This window comes from Natator depressus, chromosome 7 (assembly GCF_965152275.1).
Source record: "Natator depressus isolate rNatDep1 chromosome 7, rNatDep2.hap1, whole genome shotgun sequence".
Classification (NCBI taxonomy): Eukaryota; Metazoa; Chordata; order Testudines; family Cheloniidae; genus Natator; species Natator depressus.
The window spans coordinates 39,727,538-39,753,048 of record NC_134240.1 but is presented as its reverse complement, the minus strand read 5'-3'; the positions used below and the strand labels follow the sequence as shown (position 1 = coordinate 39,753,048).

Here is a 25,511-nt window from a genome sequence, read left to right as displayed (position 1 = left end):
CAGTCTGAAGTAGCAGACTGAAATACTGTAGTAACTCATAGATATTTAGAAGTACTTAACTATTGATACAGACATTATATTCATGGATCCCTGGAAATACCATTGGCTCTTTATTCTTCTGATTAGATGATTTAGTAGATTTATTTTTAAAAACGAAGTAGGTTCAAAATTATAGTGGATGAATGTTACCTTAAAACATCTACCATGCCATGAAAAACAGCAGAGCAACGTGATTCGGAGCAATACAATGGGAAAAGGTGGTGGTCTGTTTGTGAACATGTATTGACCCCGAGGAAAATACATTTATTTTTAAGGACACGTACCATAACCATCATAACATCTCGAATGGCCAGAGGATAAAAAGGTGGAAGAGAATTACACTGGTTATTTAAAAAGAAAAATGTTGCCCCATTATCAAATAGATTGCTTTCAGTCTGTTCTAATTGTATAAAACTTCCACTGGCTCTTTAAAATTGGATGAGCTATGACTTTACTCTAAAGGTTTTAGATCTTAACTAGTAGCCTGGGACCTCATTATTTATTGGGCTTGAAAAGTACAGTATACTGCCAAACATGAGAGAGCGAGGGGCTGAAATCTGATGCTTTCTTCCCTTCAGCCCCCAGAAAAGGAAGGTGGCCTGCCTCGTCAGGTTGGCAACAAGACAGAATGTGGCCTGTTGGGGTTTGTCCTGCAACTGAAGCAGGATTACCAGCCAGTTCGGAATCTAATCCCAGAGGAGAAACTCTACAAAGTATACACGTTTAACTCCGTAAGAAAGTCAATGAGCACTGTCATTAAAATGCCAGATGGCAGTTTCCGAATGTACAGCAAAGGTGCTTCTGAAATTGTTCTGAAGAAGTAAGTGTACTGTGTCTATTTGCCTTATTTATTGTGACTTGGAGTGATCCCACAGTACTAAAATATATGGGGATTTTGCCACTGACTTCAGTGAAAATAGGATCAAGCCCTTATTGTCTTGGTTTGAAGTTGGAAACTAACTAATATTTCCAAGTAATAGGCACTAACCTTATTGCAGGAATGTAACATACATTTTAATGTGATTAATCTTTTATCCTTTTTAAAAGTAATTAGTCTTGCACAATTGTCTGGATGGCCAGTGTCGATGGTCATCTTTCCTGTCTTCTATTAGCCGCCAAAGGATACTGCAGCTGGCATTTCTCTGCTCTCTCATCTCCTCCCTCCCCATTAGACTGTAAACAGATGCACTTTTGAAATGTGCTTTTATCACGTAGGGATATAAATCCAAATGTCCTCTTGTTAGTTGACATGAACATATACCACACATTTGGCTTAGCAAGATTTTTTTTCAATTTGTGTGTAACTTCTTCACTAATTATGGACCTAATGGAAATTACATAGTCTAACTGAAATGTCAGATAAAAGCATCTTAAAATGTGGCCAGCAACTGTTAAAATCATAGGTACATTCTCTTACCCAACATTAGAATAATGAATCTGTTTTTGTTTGTGAAGTGCACTAGAAATTAAAACTAACAACAAAAATAAAGTGTGCTGTTGGATGAAATGAGCAGGTATGATGGAAACCAGTAACCAAACAAATGCAGTTCATGTCCTTTTCTTACAGGTGTTCTAGAATCATTAATGCAGCAGGTGAGATTCGTGTCTTCAGACCCCGTGACCGGGATGAGATGGTGAAGAAAGTGATTGAACCCATGGCCTGTGATGGACTGAGAACTATTTGCATTGCATACCGGGACTTCAACAGCAACCCAGAACCAGACTGGGATAGTGAAAATGACATTTTAACTGACCTGACCTGCATTTGTGTAGTTGGTATTGAAGATCCAGTAAGGCCTGAGGTATGTCACCCTTACAAGTTAAAGTGCCTACTATCTGATACTTAAGTGTGAAGTAAAAGAACTGTATTTCCTGAAGTTGTTTATTTTTGTTTAATTTTCTAATTAGTCAAATTGGATGACTCAAAAACTTAGGTGCAGACCCTATAACTGAGAAAATACCTTGATTGTTCAGTTGGCATTATTTAATTATAGCAAAAATAGGGTTATAAGAACTATTGCAAGAAAAAGGTGGCAAGATTTTCATTTTGTCTCAGTGAGTACTTTAGAGGAAGTCAGATCAGAAAAGCTCCCCTTGTGAACGGTCATCTAGAAAATAAGGGAGAAACTTTGCGTTAGGTAATGTGTGAGGGTCCAATATTGAAGTGGTATGAGGAACAGAGATGGGTTCCCTTTGAGAAAATAAGTTGCAGGCATAAGTATGAATTGATATTTGCTTTCAACATAAAATAAATCTACTCTGGAGGAAGTTCTGTTTTCTGTAACAATAATTAACAGCTCTTTGTTACTTTGGCACATTGGTGACTGTACTACAGTTGCAAAATCTGGGTTGCCAGATGGCAAGTTGTTTTTAATGTTATGTTTGGATGAAGACAACATTTGTCAAGTGTCTTTTCCAGGGAGAGGTTAGCAACTGAAGGGTTAAAAATCCAAACCTAAAATTCACAGATGTTATTCTGCCACCATATGTAAAAAGTCAGTTAGAATCTTCACTCCTGTTGAAATCAATATTAGTGTTGCACGTGTGAAGTGTCTGCAGAATTATACTTTGTCTTTGGCTGATTGTAGCCTTTATTTGAAAACTTAAAAAGAAAATAACTTTTTATATAAAAATAAAATAATAGAACACAGAAAGAAATAGAGGCGCTCTGATGTCATGATAATGAGAACAATGTTCACTCCCGTTAAGACTACAATGTAGGGGATAGGTTAGGGGGTGGTTGGTTTGTATCTGATATATTTATATAGTGCTTGATTATTAATCATTAAAACCAATGTGGGGGAATTATTTCCATTTTACAGTTGAGGAAACCGTATAACACAGAGGATAAAGCCAAGATAAATTAGAAATGCTAGGAGTAAAAATAAGGAATTCCCAGCTCCAAGTCACATGCTCAGTCCATTAGATCACACTGCTTCTGTGGTCTAGAACTAATAACTATAATTCACTTTGGAACCTGACCATCCATTGATAATGTTGTTACCCTTTACAAAGGCAGTGAGATTTTGTGTTGAAGGCAGTGGCAGTCTGGTGGCAATCTCTCTCCTTCCTGCCCTTACATCCCATTTAATTTGCATGATAGATCTTTTTAGTAGGTTTTTTTAATCATTCTGTTTGAATCCTCCTTGCCTGGATATCAGGTTGGCCGCAACGTTGTACGTTTTAGGAAATACTGTGGTTTTTTTTTTAATAGAACATCAAATGTACACATTAGGCTGCTCTGAAGGACTATGTGTGAGTCTTATGTTTCCCTGAATGCTGTAATAAAGCCAGTATTTTATAGTTCTAACTATAGTAATGCTGTAGAAAAACCCATCTGTGTGATAAATTCCCTATTTCTGCAGCCATGTGATAAACTACTCACTCATGTGATAAAGAACATTTATTTTATCCATCATCACCTGCACTCTGGCCACTAATCCTTCTGTCCCCAAACCAAACCTGAGATTCCAACTTAAAACAACTTCGATTTTAAAACCAAAACCTTCCTGGTGTGTCATAAAATGTGGATTAGATAGAAGCAAGAAGTCAAAATGGCATTTCTGACAGTTTAATGAGTTTTATTGGGTTTGGGATGACCTGCATGACTCATTTATAGTTAATGCAGGAATCCTGAAAGTCATACATTTCAAACCTTTATACCAGGCTACTAACATGTGTATTCTATTTATAATCTTGGGTTCTAATCATTTTAAAATCTTACGAATCCCTGAGGGGAAAAAACAAAAAACCCACCTTATTTATGGAGTGCAAATAATGAAAATTATTCATATGCCCTACTTCAGATAATGGGATTCTGTGTTCTGGAAGATCAGCTTCTGCTTAGCTGAAATGTTAAATCCTGATATAGTTGGCCGCATTGGGATTAGAACTTGCATATGTAGGTGCATTGATTCACCATGCTTCTTGCATATGCAGTATCATCTGTACTTCAATTCAACTGAAAAGTTTGTTTTCAGATGTTTCTTAGTGGCTTTAAGCACAGGTTTATTTCCATGAAGAATATGCATGATTTCGCTTCTTTCGTTACAATTCTGTTACAATTCTGTATATTCTGTTATTTTTACAATTGTAAAAAAATTGTAGTCTCTCTAGGGGTCCCAGCTTTCCCCTCACTGATCTACTTCAATGTGTCTGCAGCTAGACCAGTTCATAAACTCTTAACTTATATTGAGTCTATCAGCCCCTAAACCTCAGGGCTTATGGTCTCCTTTTGTCTCCTTGTTTTTCAGAGGCAGCCTGGCATGGGGCTGTTGTCCTGCTATCTCAGGCCTTTTTGTCTCCCTCCTTTATAGCTGGGCTTGTTTTCTTTATTGGTCACAGCTGTGGGTGCGTGTCTCTACGATTGGCAATCCTGGCAGCTGCTCAGAGGTGTGATCAGCCTTCCTCTCCCTTCTGCCTGTGCTCAGCCTAGGGTTTATAAATCCCATTACCCCACCCCAGAAAGGATTCTGGCAGCACATCTGCCTGCGAGTGTGTAGTCCTCATCTTCCCTAGTAGTCCTGGCAGAATCGAATCCAAAATGACTAAATATCTTAAGTGAAATCTGTGTTACACTGAAACACAGATCTTCCTTTTTCTTGGCAAAACAAGCTGCCTCCCCTGGAGTTAATAACCATAAATTCAATGTCAGACACCGTCCCATAGGTGTTACTTCTAATACGAATAATTTTTTAAAATCAAAATATATAGGTTGGATCGTCAACTGGCATGAATTGGCATAATTCTATTTAAGTCAACGGAGCTACGCCAGTTTATACCTGCTAACCATCTGGCGCTATTTTCTAATGACTCACTGAAAGATCTCTGATGTAAATAAAGGGGGAACTTTGCCAGTCCTCAAATTCATTTGCCCCATCCCTTCTTCCACGTAGCTTAAATATTTTCCATGTTATTTAAATATTCTTTCAAGGTTTTTTGTCCCTTTTTTGTAGGCGTGCTGGCTTCATGGTAATTCCATCAGACACCTTTATGGCCAAAGGTGATAAAATTGCTTGGAACTCACTTCTGTCCATTGTTTTCTGTGCCCTCTCATGTTAAGGGGTTTGGATGTTGCAACGAGACTGCAGTTTACCTATGCCTAGCTAATACTTTGTTAGCTTATCTTTCTTTCTCAGAGTCAGACAAAAGCAAAGGCAATTCCTTGTCCGACTGTGTGGACTAAATCTGAATTCAGTGTTTGTGGGATGCTTTCTTTTCGTATTTCTGCAAGCACTGAAGTAGTGTCAAACAACTTTGGCTTTGATGAATTGTTTATTGATGTTCCCTTGGGGTACTTGTTTATTATAAGATACGAATGGGTACACTTGTTATGTTGATGATGCAGGACCTCATTACTGAAAAAAGCCCATAAAGAAACAGTAGGTAATTATCAAAGTGATATATTACATATTTTTTTCATTCCAGTATAGTTTTGGCAGCTTTTAGATGAAATGCAGTGCAGTCAACATTCGACGTATAGTGCCGGTCACCAAATTGCTTATTCATTGTATAATGAATTGGAGTTGAGTTTCTGATTTTAATAACTGTGGCTAAGCATCTATAACAAGCTAAAACTTTACTTAAAAATATTGCTCATTATCCTTATTATTGGTGACTTTGGAAACCATAATTTCATTGTTTAATGGTATATTTAGTTGGCACTGTAGTGCAGAGCTCATTTCACCAACTTAAAAATGATTTACATTTCCTAAAATATCTCCCTTGCACCGTTCTGTTAAGAGAAGTGTGCTCCCCAGGATGGTGTTTGTTGAAAATCTTTCTGTGCCTGCTCCAGAAAATTACTATGACCACTTTTTATTTAACTGAGAGCAGAGGTTAATTCCCTTTATGCAATTAAAAGATAGGGATAAAAATAGTGTAAAGTAGTCTATGTACTGCTTGATCTTCTGAATTCAGACTGTGATTTTTCACTGGTCCCCAAAATTTCATAGGGTTTTGGTTTTAAAGGTTTTGTTTTATCCCATTTCTATAACTCCAATAAAATAATATAGCCTTTGTGATAGGCTCCAGGGTTATTACACTTAAATTAAAAATAGGAGACAACAATGTATATTTTCATAAAGAATTTTTAAACATTACAGTGGTTCTGTGCATGAGTGTTACTCATTACCAAAGTGCCCTTAATGTGCATATTACAAATTGATTTTAATTGTTTTTTTTCCCTTTAGAATGGGAAATTCTGGGCAATTCTGTTTACAGTTGAATTGCAAAAAAAGAATGGTTACCTTACATTACTAGTAGCTCCTCGTGGTGTTCTGTTCAGGTGGATCCCACTCTTGGTATGCATGTGCTCCATGCACACAAGCTTGAAATCTTTTAATCAGCAGTGTCTATTGATGCATATGCCCTGCAGAGCCTCGAGGGCATAAAAGTGGTCCCATAAAAGTGGTCCTAGCTGCCACTCAGAATATTGAATAAAAATACTCTGTTGCAGTAGGGAAGGAGGGCAGATTGTGAATAAGGCTGGTTGTGAATTTTTTGATTAAATGGTTTTTTGTCAGAAAATGCCAATTTATCAAACCCAGAAATTTTCGTGGGAAAAGTTCTGTTTCAATGAATTTCCTGTTGAATTTTTTTTGAAAAAAGTTTGAAATTGACATTGAACAGTTCAATTTTTTTATTTGAAATGACTTTTCAGTTTGAAATTTAAGTTAACTTATAACCAAAAAAAAGAGAGGTTTAAAATAAAAAAAATTCAAAATTATTGAAACAAAATATTTTGAATTGATCCAATGCAAATATTTTTACAGATTTTTCAGTTCATGAAAATGTCAAGATTTTTGACTTTTCAGAATTCTGATTTTACCACTCCCAAGAAGAAATACGTCTTGAGAAAAAGGAGCTGATCTTGCCTCTCCTTGCCTGTTTATTAAATACATTGCTGTGGTATGGTCTGCTATGACCTGTGTGGTTTTTCCTTATAAGAGAGGTAGGAAAAATTTGCACATCAGACTTATTGCTCCGAGTTCCAAAACATTTATCTCTAAATGGGAGTATGAAGGGGGACACAGCCTGAGAGTCTGAAAATGATCCAGATGTGCTTCCTAGAGGCATCTATTATCCGTGTCTTGCTGAAGGATGGGGAAATGAAAGGTATGCTGTGACAAGCATTTCATGCATCATTCCACCAGAGAAGAGATGATAGGACTTGTTCAGGATCTGTTACCTGCAAATTCAGCCATCTCTGAAAGGGTTTGAGGTGAAGTTTGGAATATGGTATTCTGAAAATACATGATGCCACGGGTCCCAGTAATATAAGACAGACTTGAGTGAGATGACTTTCCCAAAATTGAACAATTGTCGAGGTAAGGGTAAACCTGAACACACTGTCTCCTTAAATGGGCAGCTACCATGCAGAGGCATTTTGTGAATACCCTTTGGGGCAGTAGAGGGACCAAAAAGGAGGACTTTGAATTGTTAACATATATCAGTTACCACAAAATATAAATACTACTTGTGAGCTGGATGCATAGACATATTTACTTGAGCTAAATAAATCATGTCCTTCAAAAGATAATTTCTCCATCACCATCTGGACTTTTCTGGGGATACCAGGCACAACCAACTACGGGGTTCTCTTCATTGTGACACCAGTAGCCATTGATCTTGTGGCTGTGTCAGCACTATCCAGTGCTGCTTGTAAAGTCGTTTTAGCAATTAAAGCATACAGAGAAGACTTAAAGAACTGGGAAACTTAATCCCATTAAAGGTAGTCATACTTGGCTAGAGAAGCCTGGATAGTTGGAGATTCTGACATTTAAACTAGACAAGGAGTCTAGTCTTCCTTCCAAAAAGAGCCAACTTTTTTGGTTCCTTATCTTCTGTGGCGGACTTTGGTGGAGCAGGATGTCTTGACTTTTCATTTGTAGCCATAACCAATAATCCTGGAACTGAGTGAATATAGAAGTACTCAAAACCTTTTTTGAGGAACTTGTTATCGACAGTCCACTTGCTTTGATGTAGCAGAGATGGAAGGTGGGGTCTGCCAAAGATTGTTGGTTGGGTCTAGAATCCCGCCATTAATAGGCATTGCTAAACATAACTGGGTATAAGACATCCAACAGTTTGTATGATTTTTATTTCTAGTGGTATTTCTAGGGTTTCAGCCATCCTTTTAAGGAGCTTTGAAGCTTTAAAATCACCCATCATAAATGACACTGATGAAGTGACAGCTTCATCTGCTGAAGATGAAGAAAATTCCAACGGAGTCAAAGGATCTGATAATAATAAAATTATCACCCCCTCTCTTTGTATTTCTTGGCCCTGTGCCCACACATCTTCCCTTTGGGACTACTGAACCATTCTTTGAGGTTCACTGGTAGAGGAGATTTACCCATAGACATAGGGCAACTGATACTACCGTGGGCAGAATGCTGTGAATGAAACCTATAAGGGTACGGCATGAGGCATCAAAGAGGGGACTGAGGGGAACTGTGACCCATACCCCAGGTTGCCACGTCTGGAGAAAAGGGCTGGGTCCAGCCCTGTGGGACAGGAGCTGCTGCTGCAGGGTGAGTGTGGGCTGGGCTCACTCTCCAGGGTGCTCCCTTCCTTCCCCCCATGGGTCTCCCCTCCTCACCGGTCAGAGCTAGGATTGTGCTGCCATGGCAGAGGTGCTGCTGCAGGTTGGTGACAGTTTAGTATAGTGCACACATTGAGTCAGGAGAGTGGGATCCACGTGGACAGATACCCGAAGAAGAACTTTATATACAGTGATGTAAGCACCATGTTCTGGTGGTCTGTTGGGATGGTCTGTGATAATCACTATTGCTTTATGTCACTATTTGCCATTCTCTCAGGCTACTTTAATGTGAGCTAATGATTTGACTTGCTTTAATTTTGATCAGTGGAGGCCAAGCTGTCATGACCAGATGAGGGTGGTCAGACCTAGTGGTTGGAACAGGAGTTGAGAGTCAAGCCGAGTCAGGTTTCTAGTAGGTCAGAGCCTGAGATGGGCCAGAGGGTGAACCAAGAGTCAGGCATCAGGAGGCAAGACAGGAGCAGGCTTAATTTTTAATGAAAGAGGTGCCGGGGCTTTAGCAATTAGGTGCTGGGGCTCAAGCAATTATTTTATTTTCATAAGTGACGTGGCAAGCCCAGAGGTGCTGGGGCTATGAACTGCCAAGCCCTGGCACAAATTAAGCACTGAAGTCAGGCTACAGGTAGGTCAGAGTCCAAGAAGGCCAGAAGGCAAACAGAGAGTCAGGTGTGATGGGTTGGGTCACAGAGACCCCCTTGGGACTGCCACCTGATGTGCTGAGACTACCTCTGAGCCTGTTTTCCCTGGCAGCTTCAGACTTCTGTACCCTGTCTTGTTTTTTACGCTAGCCTGCTGCAAACACAAACCCAGCTCTGAACCACGTCCCCCCAAAGCTGCAGACTTACCTGAAAACAGCTTAAGAAGTGCTCCTGTCTCCAGCACCCAGATACCCAGTTCCCAATGGGGTCCAAACCCCAAATAAATCCATTTTACTCTGTATAAAGCTTATACAGGGTAAACTCATAAATTTTTCACCATCTATAACACTGATAGAGAGATATGCGCATCTATTTGCACCCCCAGGTATTAATTACTTGCTCTGGGTTAATTAATAAGTAAAAAGTGATTTTATTAAATATAAAAAGTAGGATTTAAGTGGTTTCAAGTAATGACCGACAGAACAAAGTAATTTACCAAGCAAAATCAAACAAAAACATGCAAGTCTAAGCATAATACAGTAGGAAACTAAATGCAGGTAAATCTCACCCTCAGAGATGTTCCAATAAGCTTCTTTCACAGACTAGACTTCTTCCGAGTCTGAGTCCAGCAATCACTCTCACCCCCGTAGTTATTGTCCTTTGTTCCAGTTTCTTTCAGGCATCTCTTTGGGTGGAGAGGCTATTTTTTGAGCCAGCTGAAGACAAAATGGAGGGGTTTCCACAACCTTTTATATTTTTTCTCTTGTGCTCAGAAACCCCTTTGTTCTCCTGTGCAAAATGACAGCAACAAGATGGAGTCTGTAGCCACCTGGGCAAGTCACATGTCTGTGAATGATTCATCTTTTTGCAGGCCAACCCCATTGTTTACGTGTTAGTTTGAATGTTCCCAGGAAAGCTCAGATGTGGATTGGTGTCTCCCAAAGTCTATTGCTAGTTAAGTACTCCCAATTACTTGAATAACCCCTTCATACTATGTTGACCAAATCTGCCTTATATGCTCACTACAGCAAACACTTTAAATAAGCATAGAGCCAACACTCATAACTTCAGATATAAAAATGATACATGCATACAAATCGGATGAATATATTCAATAGATCATAACCTTTGCAAAGATATGTTACATGGCATATCTAGCATAAAACATATTCCAGTTAGGTCATATTTACACTCGTAAGCATATATAAGCATATAAGTGTTATGGGGTGCAACATCACATCAGGTATCAGAAGGCAAGAAGGGTCAGGTTACCAGGAGATCAGGGTGGTGCACCAGGTTATAGACCGCAATCAAATAGCAAAGTTGAGGACAAACCGGGGTTGGAAGCCATAGTTTAGGGTTTGTTGCAAGCAGGGTCAGGAGCAAAGGTGGGCAAGCAGTCGGTGGTGTTCCTCAGACAGCTCCCCTTCAAGGTTTCCTGGTTTAAATACTAGCATCAGCCAATCAGGGGGCTGTGAGGAGCTCCCACTCAAGTCCTGCTGGGCAGTACTACCTGCCGAGTGCAGCCTCACATGATCCTTCTAGCCTCCTTAATCCCCCTCCGTGATCTTCCTAGCCTGTGTGTCCTGTGGTGATGTGGAGGCATCAGCGGCCCAGAACTCCCATGTTCCCAGGTTCTAGCTCAGCGGATTCTAACACAAGCTCTTTTCAAGGCGGGTGGGGGGGGAGAAATAGATAATTTTAACTTGTCATAGCACATTACAATATTCCGATAATTCTTTCTCTTTTGAATTCTATCATATTATAGTTTCAAGCCAAAAACAAAAGCAATGTTCTTTGTGAAACGTTATGTTGTCATGGTCTATTTTATATAATTTCTATAACACTTCCGTTATCGTTCATGCAATGCAATTATCCTAATATGCTTGCATCAGATGGTGACAAATTTTCTTCTACTCCAAATGTATATGTAAGTGAGTCTTTCAAGCCATGTCCTGCATATAGTTAAATTGCTTCTATATCATGACATTAAACATTTCCTGTCCATTAAAAATAACATTTCTATAAAATGCTATAAAATCTAACAGCATTTATTAGATGAGTCCCTCATTTTCTATGAAATATTGCAGAGTAGAGTTGAGCAAACCTCTTTTGATAAACAAACTAGAAGATCATTTACCCTCTTCACATCTTATCACATTTTACTATGTATTTTATATTATAGTGAATTATAAATCCAATAATATTTTATATACGTGCAGATTTATGTGTCTTATTAACATATTGTTAAGAAAATAGCATTTTAAGTTAGTTTAACCATTTTTAGGATTCTATTATTGAATGATGAACCCAAGGAATGGGTTGCAATGTGATTTGACAGTTATTTTTTCAGTGATCTGAAAACTCTCATTTAATGTGACTGTTGTTAGTGTGTTTTTGTGAGAAAACTGTTTCTGCTCTCCTATCTCATGGGGAATTATTTCTTATGAGCATAAAGTAAAAAATGAATAGTGGTGCTAACAATAAGGAGGTCAACTCTTAAGTCTATTTAATAGATCAAAGAAAATGAAGTCAGAAAAACATTTTATTTCCAAACAATTATTTAACTAATTAATTGAATCCCTCACAATTAAATGTTGATATGGAAAATGTTACAACACATGTTCATTTCAAAACATTCAGTAAAATTTACGCCCTTTCAAAATTTCACCAAGAATTTGCCAAAAAACTTCAGATGAGTCTAGGCTCATATTTTTTCCAATCCATTTTTTTTAATATAGTACTAAAACAATGGAGTAATGAGTCATTTAAAAATTGTATTCAAATTACTAAAAACTCTCAGAAGTCCATAACTAATGGTAAAACAAAAGTTGCCAAAATGTCTTGGAACAGAGTATTTCAGGAAAATAAAACTGCAAAAAACATGTTCTTCTGGGATTGCTCCTTAGGAAGGAAATAGCTGACTTTTAGTTAAAGGGTAGTTAGGTGACAGAATTTGCCATTACAGCCCCAAATTGCCATTGTTTCTAGCAGGGACTCCATTAATTTAGCAGAACAAAACTGACAGTATCATGTAGAAATGTCACTGTCCGTCAAGAAGAGCTCTGTGTAAGCTTGAAAGCGTGTCTGTCTCACCACCAGAAGTTGGTCCAATTAAAGATATTACCTCACTCACTGCACCTTAAAGCATTTTAGAGGAAAAGACAGAAGAGCGAAGAATATTACTATAAATGTGTCTTTTAATTAGCTTAATCTTGGTGGAAGTCATGATTTATCCTGCAAGAAATGGCAAGTCATGGAGCTGTGATAAAATTAATGAAAAGTCATAACTCTGACAACTTGTTCAGGTATTTGTTTTAACATTAAATAACATTTTAGAGGGAAAGCCTCATTTCCTCTTTTCCTAAGATGCTTCTGGGAGTTAGCACAAGTGAAAATATAGCCTTTACTACTTTCACAAACCTAACCTCATGGATTGCTACAGTGATGCTTAACCTCTGCTGTGCCAAAGGTGTCCCGCTGACACCTTTCTTGGAGGGTTTGAGAATTGTGCCTATTATGAATATGTACATCTCTCTCAGATTTATTTTTAAAAAAGCCCACAGCTAATGTAAAAAGCCTGCTTGTGGTTGCATTACCCTCAATAATAAATAGAAATTGTTTGGATGAATTCAGCAGCAATAAAACCAGTTATTGATTAGCTTTGTCTTTCTCTCTTGCCCGAGAGCTAGTAGGCAGGGACCTTGTTCTGAGTGTTGTATACTCCTATATGTAGGTTCACCCATTCAAATATTCTCTTATTTACCCATACTGGTTAATTCTCACACACTTCTATATCTTCACCCCAAGCTGTGCTGTGCATCTTTTATGTTGGGTTAGCTTTTGTACTTGATGTTACATTTGGAAATATTCAAGAAGGCATGCAACTAAAGCAGCGTCTTGTACCTGTAGAGATCTGTCTCTGAAGTTTGAGACAACCTCCCTGAGCCAGGGTTAATGAATCTTGTTCACACGTCAATCACTCACCCATTTGCCAACTTGCACCCACTATCTTTTACATCACATCTCAGTTTGGCCCATTGGTTGTCAGCAGATTCAGATAGAGATTGCTGCATCAGGCTACTTTAAGCTTATATCCAGAAAGCTTTCTCTGCATTCATAGATGCTAGAAGCTTGATTCTTTGTAAATGTAAGCTTAGGTTCTGTGGAAACAGCTTGGAGATGTGTCTGTTTCTACTGCCCACTCAGTCTGCCAATGTAGTCTCTTACCTACATAAATAAAAAAGAAAATATGAGCAATATTTTAAGTATAGTTGCTCTACACAGAGTTAAATTAGACACTGCCCACCAGCTGTCCAAAAATAAGAATAGGATTATATCTTTTCTTAGATATTATTTTGATGTGCATATGAAACTAGGTTCTGCCTCCATGAACTTGCTTACTAGAACTGGCATTTCAAATAGAAGCCTTCATTTTCTCTTCTTCACACTGGGACTATCATTTTCCTCCTTTGTGCCCCATATTCTACTTCTGGCTTCCAAACTGTCATCTCAATCTCTCAAATCCTGTAAGTGAGGGAGTCATGTTGTTCAAAACTGCTGCTAAGGTCATTTTAAATTTACAAGCAGGACATACGCAGAATAACGAAACCTGGCAACTCAGTCAATCACTTGGGAGCCACCTACGCAAGTTGCAGATTGCTTATGAGCTTAATTGGTGCTATTTTCCAGTGCTACCACATCTTCAGGTTGACCAAAAGAGGTTTCCAGACCAGACTCACAGGGGGAGGTGGGAATGCTACTTGTAGGTCATAGATACATAGGTCATAGGCAGATAAACTTCTGTCCATTATTCATTCTTTTTTTCTTGCCTGTTAATGCTATTACATTATTTGTACTGACTGAGAGCCATTCTGTAAACGGCAGATATTCTTGACGTATCCTGAAGGTGGAGTAGTTTACTTAGGGCCCATGAAAAGCTCAGATTTATTACTCTTATAGCCCAGCTTTTATTTTAGTGATCTGCATTTGGCTCACCTAGTTACGACCTCTGGTTTACCAGGTAAATGGAAGAGAGAAGAACAGCACAAATGACCACATGAGCTGTCTCACCCGCCAAGTGAGCATCTGTCTGAATTCCTTTAGAAGCATTAGGCTCATTTCTAATTCTACCACGTTAGTGAATGTTGTTACTTTTTTGGAAGGAAAAACGTCTTTGTAATGATGCAAATGTCAGTGTGTCCCATACTTGCTGCTACACAGGAAGGTGAAAACCCTTGCAATGCAGGTAACCAATTGTGCAATGTTGAACGTGATGGAAAAATTCCTTCCCAGCCCCTTTTGTTATCGGTTTATGTCCTGAAGCATGAGATTGGACTATCCTCTTAGTTTACATTGACTTCTAGGATGTTCTTATTTCTACAGTAAAGTTAGAGCATAGCAAATAACATTGGATTTTCAATGATAAATAGTAATGCAGGTACATAAGAACATAAGAATGGCCATACTGGGTCAGACCAAAGGTCCATCCATCCCAGTATCCTGTCTACCGACAGTGGCCAATGCCAGGTACCCCAGAGGGAGTGAACCTAACAGGTAATGATTAAGTGATCTCTCTCTTGCCATCCATTTCCACCCTCTGACAAACAGAGGCTAGGGACACCATTCCTTACCCATCCTGGCTAATAGCCATTAATGGACTTAACCTCCATGAGTTTATCCAGTTCTCTTTTAAACCCTGTTATAGTCTTAGCCTTCACAACCTCCTCAGGCAAGGAGTTCCACAGGTTGACTGTGCGCTGTGTGAAGAAGAACTTCCTTTTATTTGTTTTAGACCTGCTGACCATTAATTTCATTTGGTGGCCCCTAGTTCTTATAGGAACAAGTAAATAACTTTTCCTTATTCACTTTCTCCATACCACTCATGATTTTATATACCTCTATCATACCCCCCCCTTCATCTTCACTTTTCCAAGCTGAAAAGTCCTAGCCTCTTTAATCTCTCCTCATATGGGACCCATTCCAAACCCCTAATCATTTTAGTTGCCCTTTTGTGAAACTTTTCTAATGCCAGTATATCTTTTTTGAGATGAGGGGACCACATCTGTTCGCAATATTCAAGATGTGGGCGTACCATGGATTTATATAAGGGCAATAAGATATTCTCCATCTTATTCTCTATCCCTTTTTTAATTATGCCTAACATCCCGTTAGCTGAATCCCTAACAGACGTAAAAGTTGCAATTATTCAACAAAAAAACTTCAAAAACAGACTCCAAGGAGAAGCCATAGAACTGGAATTAATCTGCAAACTGGACACCATTAAATTAGACTTGAATAAAGACTGGGAGTGGATGAGTCATTACACTAACTAAAAACTACTTCCAAATGCTAATTTGCCCCCTACTGTTACTCACACCTTCTTGTCAACTGTTTGAAATGGGCCATCCTGATTATCACTACAAAAGTTTTTTTTTCTCCTGCTGATAATAGCCCACTTTAATTGATTGGTCTCGTTAAGAGTTGGTATGGCAACCCCCATTTTTTCATGTTTTCTCTGTGTGTGTGTATATATATATATATGTGTGTGTGTGTGTATATCTATCTATCTAACTACCTATCTATCTAAAATCTTCCTACTGTATTTTCCACTGCATGCACCTGATGAAGTGGGCTTTAGCCCACGAAAGCTTATGCTCAAATAAATTTGTTAGTCTCTAAGGTGCCACAAGTACTCCTTGTTCTTTCCGCTGATAGAGACTAACACGGCTATCACTCTGATTCTTGGCTGAGCTATTCCAATGATCAGTGACAGGGACCCTTGCTGTTAAAACATGTACCCCTTATTTCCAGTGTGAATATTCCTAGCTTCGACTTCCAACCATTAGATCTTGTTATGTCTTTGTCTGGTAGATTAAAGAGCCCTGAAGTATTGGATGTACTCTCCCTGTATACATACTTATAGACTATGATCATATAACTTCTTACTTTTCTCTTTGATTACTTTCTCAGAGAGAAGGTTAATTGTTATGAATAGAGCCATGGACTGGTTTGGAGTCCAAAGAAAGTATTATCATTTGCTGGGAAAGCCACTTTTATGTATATCAAGGAGAAAGAGATATCATTTAGATCTTTCACACTTTTACATATTCTTAAAAAATGTCCTTGGATTGAAAGTTTCTACCATCCAAAATAGTTTCACTATGGTTGTAAAAGTTATAAAATTTCTATATTTTGAAATATCATTTTTGATGATGCAGTTTGTTAAATTTGATAAAATATGTAACAATCTTGTGTCCAAATTACAAATTTAGTGTTGAATATTCATCAAATAATTGTGTTTTTAAAACTATTTCTGAAGATAATATGTACAATGCAATTTAATATTAGTTACATTTCTACTTTAATTTCTGGATTACTAAGAGTTCATTTTATCTGGGCTGACCAACTGAGTTTAAACATGGATACAGGAAAACATGTATTCCCTTCAGAAAGAATGAGGTGCTTCTCACTTACTAATATTAGCAATCAACCTTTGTCTCCCACGTTCACCAAAACTACTGCATTGTACAAACATGCTTATTACAATAAATTATGTTTAATAAAATGGCCCTCAATGGCCCATGTCCTAGATATACATAAAAGGGGCTTTCCCAGCAGATTCTAATACTTTCTTTGGACTCAAAACCAGTCCATAGCTCTATTGATCTTTATAGCAGGCAGTGAATTCAGGGGTTTTAAGCTTAGACTGTGTCTGAATACAAAGTCTCAGAATTTGGATGTGATAAGACAGGGGCCAATCCTGTGAGGTGCTGACTGATCACTATCTGCAAAGTGCTGAGTGCCCTCTGCTCCCATTAATGTCAACCAGAGTGGAAGGTACTCAGTACCTCTCAGGATTTGACCCCAATACACTTTTTCTCAAAGGCTCACTCCTGTTCTAGATCCATATATTTTTAATAACACTTCACTCTAGGACCTGGACGCATCTGATAATTCTTGATAGTGGGGTCATCAGTTACATTCATTTGTGTACATCCACTCGCACATAGGCTTCATCACTCCACTGTCCTAAATGACTTTGCTAGGGCTTTGAATTCATGAGGTGAATGCTTATTAGGAATTTTCTAACTATCTTGCTTAGCCGAGACCTTTAGAATAAAGAAGAATGGATATGAACTTGAAATGAGTTTTTCTGTGATACTGTGTTATTCACCTACTCCACACAGGGGTGTTTGGCTTATTTGTAAAGGACTTTGGGATCCTCTGGGGGGAAAGGAACTACATTAGTGCATACTGTTTTTATCATTCACTGAGTGGTATAGAGTTGGTGTGTGCACACGCATGAAAAACTGTCCCTTCCTTAATGAGCTCCAAATGTACTCAGACAATCGAATCAGGATTTTCCTAAAAAGACAACTCTCCACATCTTGACCCCCTCAAAGGGTAACTTTGAGGGAGACAGATCCATAGTTTTTTCTAATACTTCGTGATAATTCTCCTTCCGCTTTTAGGAGTCTTGAAGCAAAAACAGCTGGATGTGCTTACTCAGATTGCTCTAAAGTGTTTTGTTTTGAATTTCACTGGCTTGCATCTACATTAGTGGCCAGATGCTGTATGGTGAACTTTAAGAACAACATGCTTGCTTTGAGAGCAAGCTCGTTAGGCATGGGCTGTTTTTTCTTCTGGTTTTTACAACACCAACTTCAGGGTTATGACTTAATGAAGAAATATTATCCTTGAAAAATAAGTTATTCAGACCAACCTATATTTGCTACCCATTACAGCAGACTATGCAAACTTTGTTGGAACATGCATTATTTTCAATAGGTCTTCAGCAAGCAGAGCATTTTTTTAAGATACCACTATCCTAACTGTCTTATCTTTAAAGGTCATACTTAATGGTCCTGCAAAGACAGTACAGTACATGATAGACCAGGGAATGAAAACTGCGGTGTTGGTGTTTTGTCTCTAACCTGTTTATCTCCATTCTCTCTCGCTGTAAAAGGGTGCTAACTGATCGTATTGATCCACTATTTACAATAATTCCAAAAAACAAACTAAAAACCGTGTTGCATATTTTTCCTATCTCTCTACAGCATATTGATTTTCACTTAATAACCTAATAGTGAACCTTTTTTTTTTTTTGAATGACCTCCCAGATGAGAATCAAAGAACAATCATTTATTGTGCTAGAAATGCCAATGACTCCACTGAATGGCCAGGAAGGTTTGGATGTATTTAGTGTCTATAAGTTCTTGTAGGATTTCCCTGAGCTTTAATTAATAAGTTGAATAATAAATAATCTATGGAAGCACATTGTGCACAGCTGGAATAATGAAGTCGCATTTCTGCATGAGTTTTTGATACTGAATATCATTTTGGTAGTACAGCATGACAACTGGGTATTTATAGCAAATTTATTAATATTTAGGCAGCTTCTCTGGGCTCTTCTTCAGCATTTCCTGAAGCCCTGTCAACTTATTTTCCACGAGAAGCAAGAGGCTGATCAAAAGTAGTAGAACATTTATGCTGTTTAATATCTGAAAAGTGCAGTTACCTAATTAAAATGTTTGTGTCCTAAGTAATGAAAGTCTTTTTGCAACGTGCGTCATGGACTTTGGAACAGAAGCATCTCTTTATTAAATGAAAATAGCTGCTAAGATGAAGAAATGTACAATGAAAAAAAGTCAGTTTTCATTTCATTTCCAGAGAATCATGTTTTATCTCAATGTCCTTTGTTTTGGCTGTCTTTATGGGCCAAATCATGGTCTTGCAGCTCCGCTTGCTGTGGAGAAATGTAATGTTGTGTGAACTAGCATAAGGAGCTCTAGATGGATCTTCCACTCTGGGAGAGCCACTAAGCACTGCCTCCTCCTCGGGGAGCAGGGGGAGTGCAGTCCCAGATTTTTAAGGATGATGGAGATGTCGTAAACATACACGGAGCCTTCTAAATGCATGCAGGAGGGGTTGACCTCCTCAGCTGACTGATACCACGGAGCAATAGTACTTGCAGAAAACACCAAAACAGAGTTGACAGAAGGAAGAGGTTGCATCAAAAATCTAATCTGGGGGAGGGAGAGTAGGGGGCCATTCTAGACTCCTCTCTCCTAATACCCCAAGACTAGAGGTAGGGGTCTTTAGTAGTAAGTGGGCTCCATCTCCTCTGTCGAGCTCCACTTCTCCCCGTGATGTCTCCCCCCAATATGTTTGCTTCTGAAATAGCATGACATCCTCAGGGTCTATCAGGCTGGTGCTGAGTCGTCGTAGGCAGAAGGAATGGGCAAATCAGCTTCTCTATTCCTGCATATTCTAGCCAGCATTTAGCTGTATGTCATTTCACCACTACAGAAACCATTGTTCCAAAAGTATATTTAATGATGTACCACTTTTTAAACCTTTGCATAAAATTCCAGCTATTTTGATGACATAAATAGAGGATGTGCGGCTGACGGGGTTCCATGCATACCCCTGTGTTTATTCTGTGTACACAATGGGCCTTCAACACTGAAGAAAAATATGTATGCCAGATATTTAGTGCAAACTTATTTTTGCACTTTGCAAGGCACAGGGGATTGACTGGAGAATGCCTGGACACACACACACACACACAGAACCACACTGCTATGCACTACTTAGTCTATGCAGGAGAAGAGCCGTGATCCCAACCATATACAGAGATTTTCAGATGTGAGACTCCCCATTTTGCAGCATCAGGATTCCCCTCCACAAGATAATGGGTGGGTGGGGAACTTTGTGGCCCTCAAATCAAGGTCAGTCAATCCTATGACTCTATGTGGCAGTTGGTTGCCAAGCATGATTAGACACAGAAGCAGCATATTTCTGCATACTAGCCTTAAAGTTAGTGTGGTGATACTCAGACATGTATGTATGTATGAAACAAATGATAAAACTCCTCTTCGGTGGTGCATGGTTGTTTTTTTGTTTTTGATTTGGAAACTTCACATTCAAAAATGAAGCTAGGAGGCAGGCTCCTCTATGGGCAGGAGTTAAGCGGGAGGATTCTGCTACTTCATGTGAAACTACAGCTTTATTTCTGAGTTTCTTGGTTTTCTACTTTGTTTTAACTAAAATGTTCTGAAAAAAAACAGCAATCACTGAAACCATTGATATGTACTTGCAACTTTAATTCAATGTAGCCAAGATTTGTTGGGGCAGAATATATGTAGTAACATAATCACTCATCTGAAGAACAGATATATTAATTGTAAATCATTTTAGAAAAATAGCTTCAATGTATTTAGTTCATCCTTATAATTCAATACATTTTTATTAAAAATTGTATGTTTACCAATGTTGTCATATCTGAGGAGAACACAGAAGGAAAAAAGAAGGAAGGAATGGTGTTCTTGTTGGATCAAATGGAGCATTCCATGTTGAAACCTGTAGTCTCAGCAGGCTGTACCTCTATACTAAGGTTTAAGTCAGCTGCAAACGACTCCTTTTTAGTAAAAACTAGGGGTAGCTTATGGGGCTTCGGGCAAGTTGTGAGAGTATCTTTCAGATGGGCAGTTTAGATATTCCTGATCTGTGCCATGATTTTGTTCGTGTTTTATAAGTCCTATTTTTATCTCTAGGAATTGTTCACCTTTAAAAAATATGGCAATTTAAAAAACCGTAGCAGATTATGTATATTGTACTGTGTTTATAGGTCCCAGAAGCCATAAGAAAGTGCCAGCGAGCTGGAATTACAGTCCGCATGGTCACTGGGGACAACATCAATACAGCTCGTGCCATCGCAATCAAGTGTGGAATTCTTCATCCAGGAGAAGACTTTCTCTGCATAGAGGGAAAGGAGTTTAACAGGAGGATCCGAAACGAGAAGGGAGAGGTAATTCATGAATTGAATATAAAGTAACTTTTTCCGATGTTATGTTTCATAAACTACAGTGAAGGATGGAGGAACACACTGTATTTCTCTTCTATTGTGATGTCCCTCACTTCAGTAGACAATGACCAGCCCAACAGCCTGACCGAAGGGATGGTTCGACTTCCAGTATTACTCCTTTGTTATTTCAAATGCCTCTGATAAACCAGCATGTTACATTTAACTTTTCTGAGAGTTATCTAATCAGTGACACTGTCACACTAGTGCTAACCCAGTTGAGCTCTTTTCTGAACCATGATATCAGACTGTTTCAAAAAGTACAAATTCAGAAAAGTTCTTTAACCCTCCACCCCCCAACTAACGAACCAAAAAACTCCCCAAAAACCCAACAGCAGGGCTCTCAGAGCTCACTAGCAACTGGCAGCCATACGGAGTCAGCCTCTAAATGCTGCTGCTTAGCTGGAGCTCTGCCTTCTTGCATCGAGTCTCATTTAAAATGTGGCTCCATTCTCAGATGAGACTACATAAGTGGTTACACCCAAGCAAACCTACTGAGACAACATGAGGGCAGAACTGTCAGACAATGGAGTTTGCTTGTGGGACACTGAGGGCACAGTCTGGCCTGCAGAACCTTTTCTCTTGGTGATGATGTGTGAGATGAAGAACTCAGCTGGATTTCCAGATCCCAGCTAGAGTTGGCAAGGCTAGTGAACAGAAACATCTTTCTACTTGTAGACTGAGCACATTCAATCTGGGAGCCCTCGAGACACTGCAGATATAGAACTCCACCTTGCTACTTTTAGAGTCAGATTCTGGAGTGGAGTCAGGGCCGGATTAAGACCTTTAGAGGCCCTAAGCACTGAAAAGATTATGGTGCCCCCCCATATGTAATTCAAAATAAAAACAATACTGTACCGTAAAATAAAATTTTATTTTTCAAAATGACACAAAACTTACATGTATGCTGAAATTAAAATAGCTTCTTTCTAGATTTTCTGATTGCAAAATTCTGGATAAGTTCATCGAAGCTGACTCGACAAAGCATGTCCGCTTCCATACACAATAGGGAAAGTGAATCAAGTCTGTCCTGACGCACCGTTGTTCTCTGAGGGTTTTTTATTCTTTTCAGCTGAGAAAAAGAGTGTTCTGCAGAGCAGTTAGTAATCATCAGTGTTAGAAAAATAAGTAGTGCGATCTCTACATTTGGAAATACACATTGTATTCCGTCTTTCAATATTGTGTCATGAAGATCAATGTGACTGAATTTCATTTTTCCTGTTTCATTAAACTTTCGCGCATATAACAGTGGAACTGCCGTACTTCTCCACAGAGATTCATGTTCAAGTCAACAGGGTATGAGTCAACTAGCTTTTGGGAACCTTCTGAATATTGTTCGTCAGATATCGTTTAGAAAAGAAAATCTACTTGATACTACTTTGTACACTTCACCTCTCCTCTTCATATGGGCTTCAAGTGTATCAATTATAGCGTAGTAAGTAGATACGCGAAATTTGTCTCTAGGATTCAATGCTGTTTCTGTTGCACTATCATTTGCTTGTTTTTTTCTGATTCGCTTGCGGGACTGGGCTTCTTTGTAGTTAGTATCAGGCAAGATATCTTTTGATATGTCTTCAAATCTTTCGAAATCATTCCTCAAAGTGTGTAAGTGGTCTGCTAATGATTGACAGATGTCTGCACATGTTTTCAAATCCAATTCTTTTTCTTGGAGAGCTTGACTTGTGTGGTAAAAGTGTTGTAAAATTTCATTCCACATGGTCAACATGAATACAAACTCTAGTTCTTGCATCTTGTTTGCAGTGTTTTCTGCCTCTCGTATAGTTTCTCCCTTTTGTGATTGGTCTTCAGCTATACTTTCTAATGCATCCACAATCTTTGAGTAGGACTCCAGAATTGCACTTGTTGCCACTGCATGTGCCTCCCAGCGAGTATTAGAAAGAGATTTCAACACACGATCATTGCCCAAATATGTTTTAAGAACTGCCCATCGGTGTGTTGAGGCAGAGAAAAATGTATAAAGTAACCGGACTGTTGAGAAAAAACTTACTGCCACCGGACAACAATCAACAGCACTGCGGCCAACAAGATTGAGAGTGTGCAGCACATGGTATGAATATGGCATATTTGTTCTGTTCTAAAAGCTTCTTCTGCATTCCTTGATAACGCCCTGACATGTTGGCAGCGTTGTCATAAGATTGACCTATGCACTTTGAGAAATCTATTTTGCAAACTTGGCACAGATAATTCAATACTTGATTTGCCATTTCTTCACCAGCGTGGCTTTTCAAATTGTGGAATGTTATAAATCGTTCAACTGGTTTTCCAGCTGTGGGAGACACATATCTTAGTACAATACTCAATTGATCAATATGTGAAAGACCAGGTGTAGAGTTGACAGACAAACTGAAGTACCCAGCAGTACTTATTTCACCCACTAAAGCTGAACAAACTTTGTCACTCATTAGACCAATGAGTTCATCACATATTGTCTTGGATAAGTATGATGGGTTACCTTTGCCAGCATTCCCATATTTTGAGATATGGCCTGCTAAAAATGGGTCAAACTGAACCACAAGCTCCAACAAGAATATAACTCAGAAGAATATGTCAATAATAAAACATAAATTTATTGCAATACATGACAGGACTGATTTCCTTGCATTATTTCGATCTACATTAGTAGGATGCCCCTCTGGTTTAGGTGGGGATAATTAATAAAAAGAGAACAGAAAAACGATGGGAAGAGTATGTAGTGGAGTGTAAGGAAGTCTAACAAAGTTCTGATTTTTCCCATGATGACTACTTCGATGCTTTTTTGAAATATCAAATATCAATTTTTTTCAAAAAAAAATCTCATTTTTTTTGGTGCCCCCTGCTTTGCTGGTGCCCTAAGCACGTGCTTAGTCTGCCTATTGGGTAATCCAGCCCTGAGTGTAGTGATTCTGTAAGGCAATAAAAAGGCCACTTCTGTCCCTACGGTGAATCCTACCTACTTCAGCCAGCAATTGAGGCAATTCAGTAAGACAGTGTGGGGAACTCAGTGTCTCATGGCCCTACCTACCCTACCAGTAGTGCAGGCTGATACTGTCATTTGGCTGGTCATTTCGGAGAGAGGTGGCTCCAGATTACCAGTGTAGGGCCTGATTCTCCTTTCATATCAGTTTTGAGTGTGAAAAGTGAAAACTTTGCTAGGCAGGAAAACATAGATCCAGATTTGCTTACGACAGGCTGATGATTGTATTATTATTTTCAGGTTGAGCAAGAACGTATTGACAAGATCTGGCCAAAACTACGAGTACTTGCTCGCTCGTCTCCCACGGACAAACACACTTTGGTGAAAGGTGAGTGCAAATAATCCATGTGTGAGTGAGTATTTATAGTAGCCATCGTTGTCTAATAGTGTCACCTACTGTACTTGTTTTTGATATTACAATCCAGATACACAGCAATTTACTGTTGGTAGGGCAGAGTGGAGGGAGGAAGAGGAGGAGCCAGGAGCTAGCTGTGTTATTTCTCATGTCACAATTGTTTCACTCATCAGAGAGTTAGGCCAGGCCAGGTCTGGGCTAGAAACTTTGGCTAGTAGAGCAAGTGTTGGTCAGGGGTGTGATTGTTTAACAACATTTCTCTACTGGGAAAAGCCCTAATATTGATGCAGTTATGCCATTATAAAAAAAATGGAGGTTAGGGACAGGGTCCAGAGTGACCTAGACAGATTGGAGGATTGGGCCAAAAGAAATCTGATGAGGTTCAACAAGGACAAGTGCAGAGTCCTCCACTTAGGAAGGAAGAATCCCATGCACCAATACAGGATGGGAACCGACTGGCTAAGCAGCAGTTCTGCAGAAAAGGACCTGGGGATTACAGTGGACGAGAACCTGGATATGAGTCAGCAGTGTGCCCTTGTTGCCAAGAAGGCCAACGGCATATCGGGCTGTATTAGTAGGAGCGTTGCCAGCAGATCGAGGGAATTGATTATCCCCCTCTATTCGGCACTGGTAAGGCCACGCCTGGAGTATCGTGTCCAGTTTTGGTCCGCCCACTGGAGAAATTGGAGAGCACAGTGAAAATGATTAGGGGGCTAGGGCACATGACTTACCAGGAGAGGCTGAGGGAACTGTGGTTATTTAGTCTGCAGAAGAGAAGAGTGAGGGGAGATTTGATAGCAGCCTTCAACTACCTGAAGGGGGGTTCCAAAAAGGATGGAGCTAGGCTGTTCTCAGTGGTGGCAGATGACAGAACAGAAGCAATGGTCTTAAGTTGCAGTGGGGGAGGTCTAGGTTGGATATTAGGAAACACTATTTCACTCGGAGGGTGGTGAAGCACTGGAATGGGTTGCCTAGGGAGGTGGTGGAATCTCCATCCTTAGAGATTTTTAAGGTCTGGCTTGACAAAGCCCTGGCTGGGATGGTTTAGTTGGTGATGGTTCTGCTTTGAGCAGGGG

The 25,511-nt window shown here is 39.2% G+C and overlaps 1 protein-coding gene across 20 annotated transcripts in view; it reads left to right on the top strand.

Moving 5' to 3' along the window:
• Nucleotides 1-25,511, top strand: part of ATP2B2 (ATPase plasma membrane Ca2+ transporting 2) — a 714,211-nt gene that overhangs the window by 625,503 nt on the left and 63,197 nt on the right. For all 20 annotated transcript variants that reach the window (XM_074958190.1, XM_074958179.1, XM_074958178.1 and 17 more), the window contains 4 exons: nt 618-859; nt 1,607-1,841; nt 20,873-21,052; nt 24,321-24,408. In XM_074958190.1, coding sequence (XP_074814291.1) covers nt 618-859; nt 1,607-1,841; nt 20,873-21,052; nt 24,321-24,408 — 745 coding nt within the window. The remainder of the gene's footprint in view (nt 1-617; nt 860-1,606; nt 1,842-20,872; nt 21,053-24,320; nt 24,409-25,511) is intronic.